The 14734-nt window shown below is 45.5% G+C and overlaps 1 protein-coding gene across 7 annotated transcripts in view; it reads right to left on the bottom strand.

The window, feature by feature from the left end:
- Bicdl1 (BICD family like cargo adaptor 1) overlaps positions 1 to 13711 on the bottom strand; it is a 100071-nt gene extending 86360 nt beyond the window's left edge. For all 7 annotated transcript variants that reach the window (XR_004943517.1, XR_004943518.1, XM_036172624.1 and 4 more), the window contains exons 1-2: positions 13109 to 13711; positions 5624 to 5839 (exon numbers count right to left, since the gene is read on the bottom strand). Coding sequence is in view for 5 of the 7 variants with exons in the window: in XM_036172624.1 (XP_036028517.1) it covers positions 5624 to 5839; positions 13109 to 13576 (684 nt within the window). In the remaining 2 variants the exon portion in view is untranslated. The remainder of the gene's footprint in view (positions 1 to 5623; positions 5840 to 13108) is intronic.
- Positions 13712 to 14734: the final 1023 nt, after the last annotated feature.

Raw genomic sequence — 14734 nt, 5'->3', positions numbered from 1 at the left:
AGGCATAAACATACATAGGCATACCCATAAGCAAATCTCAACTAAGTAGAGCAAACTGTTACAATCTGGGCGGGTAGAAGGTGAAAGAGGTTTTGTCCACGGCTGGCCTCAGCCTTCCAAGCCCTGGTATTATAGGAATGTGCCACTCCATCTGCTATAATTCTTTAAATGCTGGATTTGTACTTTTCTCTGCAATTTTCTGTATCCTTGTAATATTTTGTTAAGCTTTTAAATAGACAAAGCAAAAATCTACATCATAATTCCATCCCAAGAGTCACTACCATCATATAATTGGGTCCTATAGAGAACTGAAGTCCTGGGTGGGCCCATAAGTAAAGAGGGCCTAGAGCCAAGCATATCGGCCTGAGGTTGGGGGTACACATGAGAGAAGGAAAGAGAATGATGTAATTAATATGTCATGTATAAAACTACAGACAGCTGGGCGGTGGTGGCGCATGCCTTTAATCCCAGCACTCAGGAGGCAGAGGCAGGTAGATCTCTGTGAGTTCAAGGCCAGCCTGGTCTACAAAGCCAGATCCAGGACAGGCACCAAAACTACATAGAGAAACCCTGCCTCGAAAAAACAAAAACAGAAACAAAAAACAAAACAAACAAATAAAAAAACTATAGGCAAATGTATAAAATGATGACCTACTCACAGTTTCTCCAAACTCTAGAGTTGTGTATTTTGAGAAGGAAAATGCTCAGAATCCCCAAGCAATTTTACATCTCTATCTCCAGAAGGAATCAACTGGTTTCTCCATTCTTTGGTCAATAAGTGCTCAAGCCTGTCCCTCATGTTTCAAATAGTGTGTGAGCAGTGTTTTATTAATATAAAGTGTGCAGATGCCTTGTTTTACCACTGACTGAAGTTTCTAACACAACTGAGATTCATTTTGAAAATAATATTTTACTCCAACTGCTTCTGAAGATTGAAAAGGCTTAGCAGGGATCTGCTATTACTGTTATTGTTATTAGGAACAAGGCTGTTTCCACATCCTTCAAATCACTGCTCTGGCTTTCAGTTGGTAAGTGAGCCTTAGGAACATACATACCATGGTGCCTCAACAGTGTCCAGATATGATAAGTTAAGTCAGTGACCAATCATCTTACGACTCATGCCTTTGCTGTTGCTATCTGGGACAGACTCTCTAGAAACTGGACATTACGAATCAGGATTCCCAACAACCCCCACTTGAACATTTGAAGATACTGTACTGCCTGCGTCTCTCTGCTCTCCTGAAAGGTAAGTCCCACTGTACCCTTTCTGCTGTTGATAGTTATGGTGAGAGATCTCTACCAGGTCCTATTCAAACCAGTGGGTCTCAACCTTCTAATGCTGCAACCCCTTAATACAGTTCCTCATGTTTTGGTGACCCCAACCATAAAATTATGTTTGCTGCTATTTCATATCTGTAATTCTGCTACTGTTATGAATAGTCACATAAATAGCTGTGTTTCCTGGTCTCAGGCGACCCCTGTAAAAGGGTCATTGGCCCCCAAAGGGGTCTAGACCCACAGATTGAGAATCACTATATTAAGCCCTGCTGTGGTATTACTTTCAAAATTAGAAAGTGAATTTATGCTTTTCTCAAACATGTCAGCCTGATTTAAGAACAAAAGGGGTGGAGTGGGGGAGGGAGTAAGGATAAACTCTCAGGAGCTGGGAGAGAAGTTAGAGGAATACTTTGTCCAAATGACTAGATAAACCGGAGAAGATAAGCCCAGCATATGAGGCCATACCCAGTAGATACAGGGTATCACAGAATAAAATAACAACCAGTTTCTACCTCACTTTTAATGTTAAATGGTAAAATTAAAAACAAAAAAACAAAACCAAGATCATGATGGAACATGCTTAGAATCCCAGTTCTTGAGAGGCTGAGAAGGAAAGATCTCAAGATCAAAACTAGCTGAGTTACACAGGGAGACCCTTGCATTTCAAGAAAAACAACCCTCACCAGCTCAGTTATGGATTAAAATGAAAAACTCTAATGAACTTATAAAATTATACATGACTGCTACTTTTAAACTGCCTATTCTTCCACTTTAAGAGATCCAAGTTTGACCAGATGCAGAAAACCCATCTACGTAACGAGAACATGACAATTATGATGACTGCCACTGACCGAGCACTTGTCATACACTAGATACTGCAATTTGAACCTTCCATGTACTTATTACTTACCATCGTAACATGACCTGGTTAATAATAATATAGGAGGACACTGAAGGTAAAATAACTTTCCTACATTCAACCAGCTAGTAAATGCCAGAGTTGGTGTTTAGCCCCAGGGCTGTCTGGCTTCAAAGCCTGTGATCTTTATTGCTACCTTAGAAGTCTGGAATGGAGGCTACAGAAAATCTAATCAGTCTTGAATTGAAAGAAACTTAATCAGGTCACGTATCTTTCTTTCCTGAAGTTTTCCCAGCTGTGAAATGAGAACAAAACCAATTCCTTTCCTCATCATAATGAGGATCCAGAAGCTCATGGGATATATATACTCACAGCATCCCATTTTAGCTAAAAAAGATCTGTGGATACACAAAAACTGTCTATGAATGTTCACGGTGGCTTTATTCACACTAACCAAAGACTAGAAACAGCAAATGTCCATCCGCTAGTGAATGGATAAACAAACTGCTACATAAAACAATAGGATATTTCCCAATCATAACATGGGGTGAAGTCATGAATGAACCTGGAAAACACTAAGAAAAAAAAGCCATACACAGGCGGCTACTAATGGTAGGATTTCATTGCCATGAAAAGTCTAAAGGAAAAGCATGGGCATCAGGGTAGATTAAAAGTTGCCAGGGGCTGGGACATGGGGGTTTTGAATTATAGCGAAGGTGATTGTTAATGGGGCTGCAACACTTCTTTTGGGAAGGTGAAATATTCTTTAAATAGACAGCAGTGATGGTTGCATAACTCTGTAAATGCAGTAAAAAACAGCTCATTGTACACCTTTAAAGAGTAACATTTATGGAGCATGAATTACATCTCAATATAGCTGTTTTGTCTATTGTTGAGAGCAACCTTGAAGACCATGCCAGTCAAAGCAAATACATGTAAAAATACTTTGAACAAATGTATTACAGAAGTAATGGACTCTATTTTTGACAGTATATATTACATGGTTATAAAGAGACATGTTGGTGTATGCCTTTAGCCCCAGCACTGGGGAAGCAGAGGCAGGCGGACAGATCTCTGAGTTCCAGGCCAGCCTGATCTACAGAGAGAATCTCAGGCAGCTAGGGCTACATAGAGAAACCCTGCCTCTGGAAAACAAACAAACAAACAAATGAATGAACCTTTTTAAACACACTGAAAAAAAAAAAAAAAAAAAAAAAAAGCATGGCCTTCTACCACTTCTGCTGGCTGCTATCTTGCCCTATGAGAATTTTAATTCCCTTCAAAGTACTTAGCTCCTCTGGCTCCTGAATACCCAGTTAATAAAACAATAATAAAATGCAATCTAAACTTGCTGCTGCTGGAAACCTCAGGGACTTGTCCTGCTTACAAGGGGAAAGGCGGCGGCGGGGAAGCCACAAACCTACCAGAGCCTACAGTCCAGGCCAGAGAGGATAACAAGAATCTAGATCTAATGGAAATATCTAGAAGCACTTCATGAGGATTATTTTCTACAGTGAAATCAGACAACAATGTGCACCTCCAGATGCTGGCCAATATAAACACGTTCCACTTCTCCCCCTCCTCTTACTGTATCAGCGGTTCTCCACCTTCCTAACGTTGCAATCCTTTAATACAGCTCCTCGGGTTATGCTGACTCCCAACCGTAACATTATTGTTGCTACTTCGTAACTGTAATTTTGCTACTGTTATGAATTGTAATGTAAACATCTGAGTTTTCTGATGATCTTAGGTGACCCCAAGGGGTTGCTCCCTACAGGTTGAGAATCGCTGCACTAGAGAGCAAACACAGGGTCTCTCTGGCAAGCTTGGCAAACGCTCTTCCACTGAGCTGTATCCACAACCCACATTTTTTTTCATTTTCATTTCAATAGTACGTGTCTGCAGCACAAAATTTCAAGTTCATTTTAAAGTTAAGGAAACTGAGGCATGAACAAGTTCACCCAGTTAACAAGCAGAGTCAGCTGTGGGTTGACTGTGTCCCGTCAGCATCTGTTTTTAGCTTTCTCCATCTTGTTCGCCTATCTTCCAGCAGATCCCATAACAGCAGGGTTGACTCTGCATTTGCCACACGAACTTGGGCCAAGAAAACTTAATTTCCCTTTAATTGCTTTGTTTTGTGGCATTCATCCTGTAAGCTTCATTCGAAACACTTGCTCAGAATTACATTAAATGTTTTTGAACAAATAAAGCAATTTGGCCAGGCTTCTCCGGTCAATCTTTCATGAATAATGAATGAAAGACTCAAAAGCCTGTAAAATTGTTACAAGGGTGGGGACTCCCTTCCCAGTTACTCAAAAGGGTTTCAGAACCGATTCGGAAGTGCTGGTGCAGTGCCGGAGCTGTGGAATGACTTCTGGACTGTTCTACTCTTGCTTCCCAGCCAATCCAACGGTTACAGATTCTCTACATGAAATCAGGGAAGCTACTCGGCTCTACCTACAACCATATCCTCAGCTTTCACAGATTGCTGTTTTCCAAATGACCAGGTATCATCTCTTTTTCTTCTTCCTCTCTCCCTACTAATCGAATTAGCTCACACTTAGAAGATGAGAAGATAACTCACCTGCCTCACAATCCCAAAGAAAAGCAAGCAACTATGATGTCATCAGCAAACACCATCACATACTGTTGACTATCACCTCAGAGCAGAGTCTGGGAATTTACCTCAGCTGCCTTTAGCCTTTCTCCCAGACCACACAGAAGGCACAGGAGCCTCAAGAGAACAGCAGTGACGAGGGATGGGACAGCAGGCCACATTTTCCCTTTTACCACAAAGGATTGAGGGGCAATAGTAAACCAGGGTCTTAGTAAGTGCATTTACAGACCACTCTCACATTTATTTAAAAGGAAAGTACTATATTTAAAGTAGATTTCTACTCATTTAACTCACCCACCTTCTTTGCAATGATTAGGCTTGACCTTAATTAATTACACTTCTGACACTATCCTGTCTATAAATGTGTAAGAATTTTTACTTGATGTAAAGATAAAACAAAACTTAAATATAGAACTCCTTTCCGAATGTATGTTCATCTTCCTGAGCTGTGCAGTTAAGGACAGCACCTCTAATTATTGAATTAATGAGTTAACCATTTTATAAGTGATGATGGACTTTCCCTGGGTAAAGATCATAGATCTTTAGAGCGCTAACAAACACCAGACATACAAGCACCTTTATTTTAGAGGTGAGAAGATGCCCAAGCTAAGAGACTAAGTCTCGCAGATGGTTTAATCAAGGGCCTGTCTCTTGGCTCCCGACTGTTATTATACTTGCTGACACCACCTGGGCTCCATACTCAAAGGCCAGAGTTCAGTTCCTGAATCTCTCACGTGGAAGGAAAAAAACCAACTCCAACAAGTTCCACAGGGGAAAGGAAATCGGAATGGCTCCTTCACATACATCCTACCGGCACAGGGGAGTGGTTTCCACTGCTAATATTTTACAGGTGAGTCCTTGCGACTCACCCTGCTGAGCTGGTCCAGCAGCCTCTGGTTCTGTTCTGACAGCTCCTGCACAGCTCGGGTCTTCTCTCGGTCTGCTTCCCGCAGATGGACCTGCTGCCGCTCCAGCTCGTGCTGCAGCTGTTTCACGTCGGTCTCCAGCTCCGACACGCGTCCTTCCCACTCCCCTTCTCGGTTCTCAAAGCGTCTTCTCAGTTCATGCTTCTCTTGTTCTAAGTGCTAGGACAAGAAAAAGGGGAGCTTGAAAACCCCACAGCCTTGTCCTTTTCCAGACAGGGAGCAAGCACAACAAAACACCCTACCACACAGGGCACGTTGTCCAATTCACAACTACAAAAATACTTTCTTCTAGAACAGGAAGGAACTTCACACACACACACACACACACACACACACACACACACACACACACCCCATTCCCTCCGGAAACAATGTTTTGTTCTCCCTGGACATGAGGTTCTAGACTAGGGGATTCATTTGAAATTTAACAAGTCATCTTTTGGTTAAGCTATATATTTAAACAACTAAATGTGAGCCCAACAACCAAAGCAGTCACTATTTTCTAAAGGAGGCCTCTCCTGGAGCCATCTTTTTATGATTAACGTTAGAGGGTTACAAGCAGCCAAGTGCAGGGTCAGTACTAGAAAATGGGGGAGCTGACCTGTGCTTAAGTTACTTGATGTATTTAGTGTTCCCAATCACAGCTTAATAGATATTTGCCACTATGGAAGTAGTATACTTCTACATTTCAAACGTACTAAGGCAAGTTCAGTTTCAGGCCTTTTATGTGCGTGTTGCCTATTGTATGTCTGTGCACGTATGTCTGGTGCTAGAGGTGAGAAGAGTGTTGGATTCTCTGGAACTAGATCTACAGATTGTTACAAGCTGCCATACGGGTGCTGGGAATTGAACCCAGGTCCCCAGGAAGAGCAGCCAGCGCTCAACATCTCTCCAGCCCAAACCATGCATTATTAATAAGCATTATTAGTAATGTTCATTTCTGGCTCATCTATCCATTCTTGTGTGGTTGCTAAGGCACAGAAACTTTCCCAGAGACATTAGTGACGGACAAAACAGACACAGTCTTCGTCTTTATCAGTTAGTTACATGCTAGTGAAGGTCAAAAATAAAAATAATAAATTGTGCGTAACCGCTGGTATACAGGAAAAGTAAAGATGGTTTGAGGTAACAACTCCATCCAAAAGGAGTCCACTGGCTTGAAGGAAACAAGCATTTCTTTTTCACTTGTGTGAGAGAACGGCAGTTTCAAGACAAGTACATTCTCATATTGGAAAAGCAGTGTGTCCAATAGCCAAACCTTTACCTCAGTCTAATTAAAGTGAACGGTGCTCAGCCTTTGGGGAGCTCAGCAAAGTTCTGGCTAACTATTCAGAACACACTGACTGCAGCTGTGCATGGTGGTTCATGCCTGTAATCCCAGCACTGGGAAAGCTGGTGAGGAGGGCTGCCATGAGCTTGAGGCCAGCCCAGGGTACAGTGTGAGATCCCGTCTCAGAAACAAAAAGTACTGACTTGGATCCCACTTCCTAAGGCCGTGATTCAGTTAGGACTGGAATGAGATTTTCAGCACCCTCAAGTGAACTCTTGACTCTCTTCCTTCAGAGTGCTGGTTCATCTCTTCCTGGGAAAACACACCACTAACTGAAGTTCTTACCTTTCAACATAATTTTTGGGGTTGGGGGGTGGAGGAATGCTTCTTTTGGAAACCTCAAGCGCTAGCTAACCATCATGTAAGAAAAACAGTCCCGCCGGGCGGTGGTGACGCACGCCTGTAATCCCAGCACTCGGGAGGCAGAGCCAGGTGGATCTCTGTGAGTTCGAGGCCAGCCTGGGCTACAGAGCAAGCTCCAGGACAGGCATTAAAGCTACACAGAGAAACCCTGTCTCAAAGAAAGAAAGAAAGAAAGAAAGAAAGAAAGAAAGAAAGAAAGGAAGGAAGGAAGGAAGGAAGGAAGGAAGGAAGGAAGAAAACCAGTCCCATTATGTCAAATCTGAAGTGGGCCTAAATTACAAGACTATCCCACTTCATCTTGTCATCTTATTCTTTACTTTGCTGAGTGACTTGTAAATGTTTTCTAAAAGCCAGATTTACACCCCCCACCCCCTGCCCCAAAATGAAAATTTATGTTTGAGAGCACTCAGGAGAACTGGCCAAAAATAAAAACAGCAACCCAAAATTAAAATTCTGAGCACGGCAGCAAAGGCAGTGTTCCCGAAAACTTTCACACTGACCACATTAAGGGACCCATTCATTTGGTTACAGTCACTCGAGTGTACAGGCTGACACGTCACAGAACTTTATTAAATAAACACTTTCAGTTTGGAGCACGTGAGGGGGGAATGCCACGGGAGGAACGTCTACTGACGGGCATATAAATGGTTTACCCTGGGCTGTTCTGATATCGTCAAACTTTCCAAACTGAGGATGTTTTAGTCACTCTAGAAATTTCACAAAGACAGAACACAGAAATCACAGCTAACTTCAATCCTAAAACTCTAACGGTTAGTTTTATCCAGCATGAAAACAACTGAGCAGACGGCGACACCAGGAACTCAGTAACCACAGTGTTACCGAAGGCCAGATAAATTAGGCTTGTGTTCTCAATGAACAGAGACTTAAAAATATTCAGCAAACAGCTGCTAATGAACAGCCAGCCCATCTAAGCAACTGAAACAATCCAATCCACTTGAAGGGTGGAGTTGAGACAGGTGGTGTTGACTAATCAATCTGTCTTTATATTTCTTCAACAGGAAACCAACTCCCCATTTCAGGTGTCCCAACCCTTGATTAAATTTTGTACAGAATTTAGCCTTTGGTCTATTCGAAGAAATTTCTCCTAGAATTGTATTTTCATTTAAGCATTAAATTAACCAGTAAAGGGGCTAGAGAGATAGCTCAGTGGTTAATAGCATTGACTGTTCTTCCAGAGGACTCAGGTTCAAGTCCCAGTACCCACATGGCAGTTTACAACTGTCTGTAACTCCAGTTCCAGAGGATCTGACACCTTCACACAGACATGTATGTCAACAAAACACCAATCAATGCACATAAAACAAAAATCAAAATTTAAAAAATTAACCAGTGAAGTCTAAGGAGAAGGTTAATAAATATAGAGGTTTATATCTGCCTGTGCTTTTTTGTTTTCCAGGGTTACATGGTACTTTGAAAATTAACAACAAAATTATCAGGGCCATCAAAACAAGATAAATCTAAGATGGGCCTACGGAGACATAAAAACTAATGTAATATGGATTCCTGGAGCAGAAAAAAGACGTTTGATACAGATTTAGGGTACTTTACTAATTATGGTGCAAGTTAATGTAAGATGTTGGTAACAAGATGAGCCTGGGTGTGGGGTATATGGATACTCTATTATCTTTCCAATTTTTCTCTAAATATAAAACTAACCATTAAGAAAAAAGAACAAATCAAGCAACTTCTAAGTTTAGTGTTCCGAGTGTAAATAGATACTTGTTGAAACAGATGTTTTGCAAACATAAAGTGACACCATCCTCTTTAGTTCAGGCCATTGCTTATGAAAAGTTCCAGGGAAAAGCTGTTCTCCTGGGCAGTAAGCACTGAACATACACCAGAACTCCCAGGCCCTTCAAGTCTAGTAGTGACTCCCAGAAACTCATTTCCATCTCCCTCCATCCCATACTTTAAAAAAAAAAAAAAAAATACCAAATGAAGAGCATCAGACTAGGATGGGGAGAGAAATACCAGAGAGACCACTTCTGTAGGAATGGATAATCTACTCCCTGCCATAACGGGAAAAAGAAAGCCTGTACAGTGGTCTTTAGAGAACTAAGTATATAAATGCAAGTTGGTGTTTTAGTTCTTATTACAGGGAAAAAACAAGGACCTGATTAGATGTATGTTTTTAAATCAAAAGAGGTAATTACAGGTACAGAAGAAATAATAATAAAATGCCTTTCAATTAGATTTTTAAGTATCTGAACAATAAAATATATTCTAGTCAAGACCATTAATATGCCTTTAAAGAGACAGTCATACAGAATCAAATGCTTTTATGTTTGAAATAACCAGGTAAAATCCTAGGTGTGCAATAAAGAACTAGAAATATACTCCTGAATGGTAGGTAAAAAAGATCTTGAAGATGGTTTGTTTGTTCTCAAGTTAGAAAGGTGACAATTTTAATGAGACCAAAATAAAACCAGTCCCTGAGAACACGACCACTACCACTGCTATAATCTTTTATTATTATTATTATTATTATTATTATTATTATTATTATTTTATTATTAGATATCCAGGCTCCCACTGTGTTGCCCATGTGGACTCAGAAGTCAACAGCCTTCACAATACCTGGAATTAGAACAAACGCTGCCACAGCCTCCTGTCATGTGTTCAACCTCCAAACCAATTTGTCAGAAAATGTGTCCAATGTCAATATCTGACAGTTCTTGGAAAATAACAAATCCTTCTTAAGGGATTATTATTATTATTCCCAAATGTTTAATTAAAAATATAGCCACTTAGGAGAGAGTATTTTGTCTAAACAGACATTATAAAAATCTAAATTGTGGGCTGGAGAGATGGCTCAGAGGTTAAGAGCAACGACTGCTCTTCCAGAGGTCCTGAGTTCAATTCCCAGCAACCACATGGTGGCTCACAACCATCTACAATGAGATCTGGCGCCCTCTTCTGTGTACATAATAAGTAAGTAAATCTTTAAAAAAAATCTAAATTGCTCAAAAACTAGACTGGTGCAGGAAGGTGCTAGAGAGATGGCTTTGAGGTTAAGAGCACCTATTGTTCTTGCAAAGAACCTGGGTTTGGTTCCCAACTATCATGTGGTGGCTCATCTGTAACTCCTGTTCCAGGAGAGTGTGGGCACCAGGTATGCAAGTGGTGCACATACATACATGCAGGCAAACATTCATAGACATAAAAATAGATAAATCTGGGTTGGGGATTTAGCTCAGTGGTAGAGCGCTTGCCTAGCAAGCGCAAGGCCCTGGGTTTGATCCTCAGCTCACAAAAAAAGATAAATCTAAAAAGAACACATTATGGGAAAAAAATCACTTGTAGGCATCCAATGAAACAGATCCAAATAAACTAGTCACTCTCAATTGTAGCACTAGAAGAATTAACAAGGGCAGAAAGTATAGCTCAGTGGTGGTGCAATCCTCAACATCAAATAAATATTCATTAGTTAACAAGCAACTAGTGAATATATTTTCAAGCGTACACGTGAAAAAAATCTTAGAGTTAGACACAGTGTACACCTATAGTTAGTCCAGCTAGTTGGGGACTGAGGCAGGAGAATCTCTTAAGTCCACGAGTTCAAGGCCAACATGGGTAACACAGTGAGACCCTATCTCAAAAAAAAAAAAAAAGAGATAATTTTCAAATATATATAGAAGCAGCATAAATAAATTAAAATTTTTGTACTTGTTTTTAAGTTGTAGAAGAGTACACATGGTATATGATTTAGTATCTTAACCACTTTTACCATTTACAAGTTAGCAGTGTTGAGTATAATAAAAATACGGTGCAACCAACCCCCAGAATTTTAAGTTTAACCCGAGCATTCACAGGCAGAGCTGCAGAAGACTGAAGATCTTAAATGATAGTTTAAGCTATTTTATTCTTGCCCACGGAGTCAATCACAAAATGTCAAAGGTCACTCATTTATCCTTTTACAGTAGAATCCTTTCATTGCTGTGGAATTTTGAAATCCTTTTCCTTTACAGAAAGCTCCACACGGAAACTAGGATTTGTGTAACTACACAATGAAATCTATCACTAATCAAACTGATAGAATGCTCTTTTCAAGTTCACTGTTTCTTCAATCAAGTCCCTCGCTGAAGGAATCTCAAATCACAAGTACAAATCTCTGGGGGTAGTACTCCTTTACAGTGTAACGTAACTGAATCGCTTTAGGAAAAAAAAAGGGTGGGGGGGCAGCCTTTTATTCCCAGACCTCTACTTCAAGTGAAAATTAAACAATTCAATTCACTGAGCTTGCATTCTGGCAGTCTAGGCCCAGGTTTCACAGACAACTTTTCAAGACATATCTCAGGAGCCCATCAACTGGCAGGCCCGGTTCACAGGCCGGCTGAAACACTGGACACTCACTGGTTTCCTTTTTTCTTCTGATTAGACTTTTGATAGGTCACTGGACTAGAGACACACATCAGTCTTATTACAGAAGTGTTTCTCAGATCACATTCTCACTGTTCAACAGCAGCCGTGAGATGGAACCTGACAAGGGTTGATTTGGGGCCTATTCACATCTGTACTATGTTCTTGTAGTAAGAATAAAAAGAACCAGCTGAAGTCGGGGATGGAAAAAGATGGGAAATTTTCCCACCGCCAAACATGATCCCCCCTCTCCTTTGTATTCTGAAAATCTGTTTTAGAACTGCAATCATTCTTATGTTTTGTTTTTTATGTGGAGCTGAGGATCGAACCCAGGCAAGCGCTCCACCACTGAGCTAAATCCCCACCCCCCTGCAATCATTCTTTAGAACTTCAGTTAAGACCCTTTTCTGCTTAAAAGCAAAAACAAACAAAAAACCAAAACAACCAATAAGCATAGTTCTAGGTTTTGTTGTATGGAATTGACAGAATATTACTGATATTTTGAAAAATGTACTTATTGGTTGAGGGTGGGGGGGCGTATAGGCCAGTTGCTAGGTAAGTTTTCCTTTCCCCAAGATGGGTTCTGGGGATCCAACTGAAGCAAACGCCCTTACCCACTGAACCATCTTGCCAGCCCTCACCCCCCTACCCCGGGAAAAAGGGATATTTTTAATAGTAGTTAAAAGTAACCGGCCCTCAGGTGCTGAGACTCAGGACACAGAAAACTACTACTGAAATACATAAAACTACTGAAGCCCAAACTAAATCCACTACCAGCGATCACGTGTTGAGCCCTGCCTCTCTGATTTCTGCAATGGAACCACGTCCCCTAATCCCCCAAGTATTTGAAAGCTATATAAAGCTCCTTTAGGGACACTTGTTTCCCACAACTCTCTGCTAGGAAGTTAAGGCAAGGGCATCCAGAGGCCTTAATGCCCAAACCGGGAAGCTTTAGGCTAACACCCAGATTAGAGATTAACTGTCTCTCCCAACACCTGAAGCATATTTTAAATGCTTCCCGACGCTCTCGTTTCTGTGTGCAGATCTCGCCTCAGTGCTGTATCAATTAGTCATACTGTACGCTCTATTTTAGACGCCGTGTACAGTACATATATAGAACGGCCCACAGCGGTGGGAAACGTGCACGGACCCACAGCCGAGCTGGGTGGGCAAGTCAGGTGGGTTCAATGAATGCTCTGATGACCAAAACCATCCGGCCTGTCTCCCGTTCTCGATGATTTTCTTCAACATAGAGGAGAAGCATGGCAGGGGGAGGGCATGCGATTCCGCAAACTGCCCAGGAATAGGAAGGCACCCGGGCTGGCTTCCCACCCAAGCCGCCGGAAGGTCCTCACCTCCAGCTTGTCGGTCAGCTCCTTGTGCATCTGCTCGTACTGCCGGCTCATGTCCTGGTTCCTCTCGAGCAGTGCCTTGCCTAGCCGGGCCGCCAGCACCAGGTCCTTCTCCTTCTGTCGGATCACCGACAGCAGCTCGGGATCCTGGGTAGGCGGCGGCGACAGCGGCGACAGCGGCCCGTGCCCCTCAGCCGGAGACCCCGGCTCCTCCTGAGGATGCTCCCCGGGCTCGGACGGCCGCTCCCCAGCCGCCAGCAACGCCAGCTCCTCCTCTAAGGCCAGTTCCAGGTCCCCGGGGCCCCCGGGGAAGGAGACGAGGGCGGCGGCGGCGGCGGTGGCGGTGGCGGCAGCGGCGGCGGGACTCCGGACTGCGTCCCCGGCCCCAGCGGGCAGCTCCATGCAGCAGGCGCTGTCCGGCTCGGCGGGTGCTGAAGCTCGGCCGGCCAAGCCCAGGCAGAAGGCGGACATGGCCCGCGCGCGCCGAGCCCGCAGCGGTGCGGCCCGGCCGGCGCGCGCCAGGCTGCAGGGAGGTTAGCGGAGGGGGGGGGGGGGGAGAAGGGGGGAGGAGCCCCGCCGCGCCGCCCCGCGCTTCGCCTCGCGCCGCGGCACGCGCCCCCCGGGTCCCCGCGAGCCCTGGGCGCGGCGCGGCGCGGCGCGCGGGCGGGCGGGCGCAGGCAGGCGGGCGGGCGGGCGGACGGACGGGCGCGGGCGGGCGGGCAGGCGGCCCCTCCCCCGCGCCGGCGGCACGCGCCCCCGCCCCCGGGGGCTCAGCTACCGGCGCGCGCCGCGGACGGGGACGAGGACGGTGGGCAAGAGTGGGCCGTGGAAGGGGAAGAGCGCGGGGGAGGCAGGGAGGGACGGAGGGCGAGAAGCGGGAGGGGAGGCCGCGGCGAGGGTCGCCGCCGAGGCCGGGTTTTCAGCCGCCCTGTTGCTGCTGCTGCTGCTGCTGCCGCCGCTGCCGTCGGCGCGCCAGCCGGCCAGCGCTTCACGGGGCGAGCTGCGCTCCGCTGTCGCTGCGACGCTCGTGGCTGCTGCTGCTGCTGCTGCTGCTGCTCCTGCCGCCGTCGACCGCTCCCTGCAGCCGCGCTCCATGTCCCCCGGCTCCCAGGCTTCGGCGGCAGCAGCGGCGGCGGCGGCTGCCGCTGCGGCTGCGGCTGCCGCTACGGCTGCGGCAGGAGCCGAGGCGGCGGCTCGACATCTTGCGCCGCTGCAGCCCCGGGAGCGTCCCTTCCTGCCTCCCCGGCCCCTGCCGGCTCACCGGGCCGAGGCCCCCGCCCCGCGCTTCCGGCCGCGCCCCTCGCCCCGCCCCTCGGCCGGCGCCTGACGCGCGCGGGCACCTGTTCGCCGCGCCCGCGCCGGATTCGCCAGGCAGGCGGGGCTCCGCGCTCTGCTCAGCCGCGCCCAGGTGGCGCCGGCCTAACCCCGACGTGGCCTCACGCGTCGCCGGGCGGCTGCGCGCGCCGCCCGTGGGGACGCCGGGCGCATCCCGAAAGGGCCCGGAGCCGAGGCTCGGGCACGGCCACACCCACCCCGGCCTCCGTACCCAGCTAGAGGTGTGGCCACGCCCCCTGCGGGCTCACCTCTGGGTGTGGCTCTTCGCCACCTCTACCCGGACCCTCCCCGTGG

Source organism: Onychomys torridus, chromosome 22, assembly GCF_903995425.1.
Source record: "Onychomys torridus chromosome 22, mOncTor1.1, whole genome shotgun sequence".
Classification (NCBI taxonomy): Eukaryota; Metazoa; Chordata; class Mammalia; order Rodentia; family Cricetidae; genus Onychomys; species Onychomys torridus.
Note: the sequence above shows the minus strand (reverse complement) of the source record. Positions and strands in the feature narration are given on the sequence as shown.